Raw genomic sequence first — 2,950 nt, 5'->3', positions numbered from 1 at the left:
GGAGAAGATAAAGGTCTTCCAGGCTAGGGAGACTGAGGTCGGCAGCCCCACGTGCCCAGCTGCTCGGCACCCACGCTGGGCTGGGCCTCCTTGAAGTGGGTGAGTTTTGCACAGGCCTCCCCTGTGTCAGGAACAGTAGTGGAGGAAGTGGTGAGAGTGGGTCAGAGTCAGGTTTGGAGACTGGCACACCGAGCCTGAGAGAAGTTCAAAGGGTTGAGAGAATGAATGCTACCTGGGCTGGGAACAGTGAAGTGACTGGCCTGGAGGCCCTGCTTATGCAGCCTCTCAGGTGTGGATGGGGTGGTAGAGTTTACTTAAGAGGCTGACTGGCTAACACCACAGGATTAGAAGAGATGCTGAGTCAGGGGCATGTGTGCAGGGCAGGCCTCAGGGGACCACAGCCCTGAGGTGGGGCCACCTCTCAGTTCTCACCACACCCTGGACAGGAGTCCTCAACACAGACCCGTGGCTCTAAGCTTGAGCTCACCAAGCTACTCTCACTCCAGATGCAAGCTCAGCACAGGATAAGACAGGACACAAATCCTTCTGATCACTTGTCACTGCTTACAGCAGCATGCTGGTCAATTTTCATTCTGTAAACGAACATACACAGGAAAGCAATTTACAGCAACACTTTGTGGGGAAAGACGGCTTGTGTCCGAGAGGTGGGAGTGGTAAGAAGAGTTCAGGTGGTCAGGATGGGAAGCCTTCAGAATTTCCTGATGGGCTGGAGATGCGTGAAGAGTCACAGGTGATTATGCGCCTTTGGCCTTCGCAGCTGGAAACCAGTTGCCCTCAGCTGTGGGGAGGAAGGCTGCAGATGGGGCAGAGTTCCGTAGGCAAGCCACTGGTCAAGCTGTGCCTGCCTCTTAGGTAGCTCCCCTACTGGTTCTCCTGCTTACAGGTCTTCCTCTTCCCAAGTTCCACCACTTCCCTACCCCTTAGCTGGGGGTGAGGGGGGGTGTCAGAGCCTTCTTCCTAAGGAGAAACCGGGGGGGCCCTCCCTCCCATGGAAAGGACATCTCAGGTCCCCCTGTGGCGTCTCTTCCCTTCCCTCTCCCGCCCTTCCCCAGAGCCTGCCCAGGGTTGGTACCCACAGGCAGGGCTGGGAAGGGAACCAGAGCCACCGACCTGCTCACACTAAAGCACCGCCTGGGGACAGGGAAAACCTTGTCACTGTCACTTTAAGTCTCCTGAGGGAGGGTGTCCTCAACCCTGGATTCACCACCCTGAGGAAGACAGAGAAGGAAGTGGGGCAGGTTTGCGGAGAGCACCAAGCAGCGCTCCTAGGGCCCGCTCACACGTAAAAACTTCCTGCGATGAGACCGGAAACACAGGTGCTGTCCCCACCACGGCAGCCCCCAGAGCCCGGGCCAGAGGGGAGCCATGGACAGGCCCCGGGCCCTGGGCCTGCTCTTGGCGCTGCTGACTCTCTGCATCACTGCTGGTGAGTGGGGGCCAGAGAGATGCAGAGGCCATGGGGACGGGGCAGAGACCCAGGCCCAGGTCCTAGCTCCTGTGCCTGTATCCCACAGGGACTCCTGAGGTGTGGGTGCAGGTTCAGATGGAGGCCACTGGGTCCCCATCCTTCACTGTCAGCTGTGGATTCCTGGGATCTGGCTCTATCTCCCTGGTGACTGTGAGCTACGGGGGCCCCGATGGTGCCGGAGGGACCACGCTGGCTGTGTTGCACCCAAAATTCGGCACCCAACACTGGAACCCTGCCTGCCGGGCGCACTGGGAAACCAGAACCAGCATCTCCCTCACCTGGGAAGGGTCCGACGGGAGAAGCTCCAGTCCCAACACCACCTTCTGCTGCAAGTTTACTTCCTTCCCCGAGGGCTCCCAGGAGGCCTGTGGGAACCTCTCCCTCAACCTAGACCAAGGTGGGGCTGACGAGGAGAGGGGGCCCCGGGAGGACAGGGAGGTACTCGGGGGTGCCAGGCACCTAACCGGTATGTCTCTCTCTGTGCACAGGGCTCCCTGCTCCTACTCCAGCCACCATGCTGCGAGCTGACCTGGCTGGGATCTTGGGGGTCTCAGGGGTCCTTCTCTTTGGCTGCGTCTACCTCCTCTACCTCCTGCGTCGGCAAAGGCACTGGTGAGACCCAGCCCCTGCTGATCCAAATCCCCACGGCACTGGGCCAGCCACGTGCTTTGCCTCTGACCCTCCTAACTCTCTCCCAGGTCTGTCATGAAGCTTCAGCCACCCAGACACAGCAGCCCCCAGACACAGAGGAGAGCAAGTGTGAGGATAGGGGGATGGCTTTGAAGAGGGGAATGGAGGGGCTGGAGGTGGGGGGCCACGAGGTGGAGCCTCACTTGAGCCTCCTTCCCCGTCTCCCCTGCAGGCAGCCGGCCAAGCCTCCCTGACCTCTCTCCACATCCCCTACGCCACCATCAACACCAGCTACTTCAGCCCGGCAACTCTGCACCGGGTCCTCCCACCCCAGCCCCTGCCCGGGTGGGCGCCGCTCCCCAGCCAGAGCCCTGTCCCCTGGGCACCCCTGCCGGCCTCCGCTCGCAGCAGCTTCATCTCTGTTGAGAACCGACTCTACGCTCAAGCAGAAAAGGGGCCTCTCCACGCCGGCACCGACCTCATCCCGCTCCCGGACTGTCTGGGGCGCAGAGCCATGGAGGGGCGTTAGGAGTTCGATGAGAGGGACCCCAAGTCCACTCTGCCTTTCTCCTCTCCTGGGCCCCTGGGACCCCCTTCTGTTGGGTGTGTGTCCTGGTGGCCCACTGTCTTTGCACAGCTTGTTTTGTTCTTAGGCTTCCAGTAAGTGTCTCCACACATACCCCTCCAGGGCCCACTTGCTGTGGATGTGGTCAGCACGTGTGCACGTGTGGGCGCACGTGTATGTATGTGAAGTGACAAAACCCCATCCCAGGTCGTTTCCTGTTTTCAAGTCCTCAGCCCTCCCAGATGAGGTTGATAACTACACCAACA

At 60.2% G+C, this 2,950-nt stretch overlaps 1 protein-coding gene across 1 annotated transcript; it reads left to right on the top strand.

Moving 5' to 3' along the window:
• Positions 1-1,386: 1,386 nt before the first annotated feature.
• On the top strand, positions 1,387-2,648 carry PVRIG (PVR related immunoglobulin domain containing). The gene is made up of 5 exons (XM_068524809.1): positions 1,387-1,447; positions 1,536-1,886; positions 1,978-2,101; positions 2,188-2,248; positions 2,352-2,648. Exons 1-5 carry the CDS (start codon positions 1,387-1,389, stop codon positions 2,646-2,648), a joined length of 894 nt encoding a protein of 297 aa, XP_068380910.1.
• Positions 2,649-2,950: the final 302 nt, after the last annotated feature.

Source organism: Eschrichtius robustus, chromosome 16, assembly GCF_028021215.1.
Source record: "Eschrichtius robustus isolate mEscRob2 chromosome 16, mEscRob2.pri, whole genome shotgun sequence".
NCBI lineage: Eukaryota > Metazoa > Chordata > Mammalia > Artiodactyla > Eschrichtiidae > Eschrichtius > Eschrichtius robustus.
This window is presented reverse-complemented; position numbering and strand designations above follow the sequence as displayed.

Bases quoted from the DNA above. Each gene is read 5' to 3' on its own strand.
- PVRIG (XM_068524809.1), top strand. From the start codon at position 1,387: ATGGACAGGCCCCGGGCCCTGGGCCTGCTCTTGGCGCTGCTGACTCTC. The intron at 1,448-1,535 runs GTGAGTGGGGGC...TGTATCCCACAG, and splicing joins GACTCTCTGCATCACTGCTG to GGACTCCTGAGGTGTGGGTG. The intron at 1,887-1,977 runs GTGGGGCTGACG...CTCTGTGCACAG, and splicing joins CTCCCTCAACCTAGACCAAG to GGCTCCCTGCTCCTACTCCA.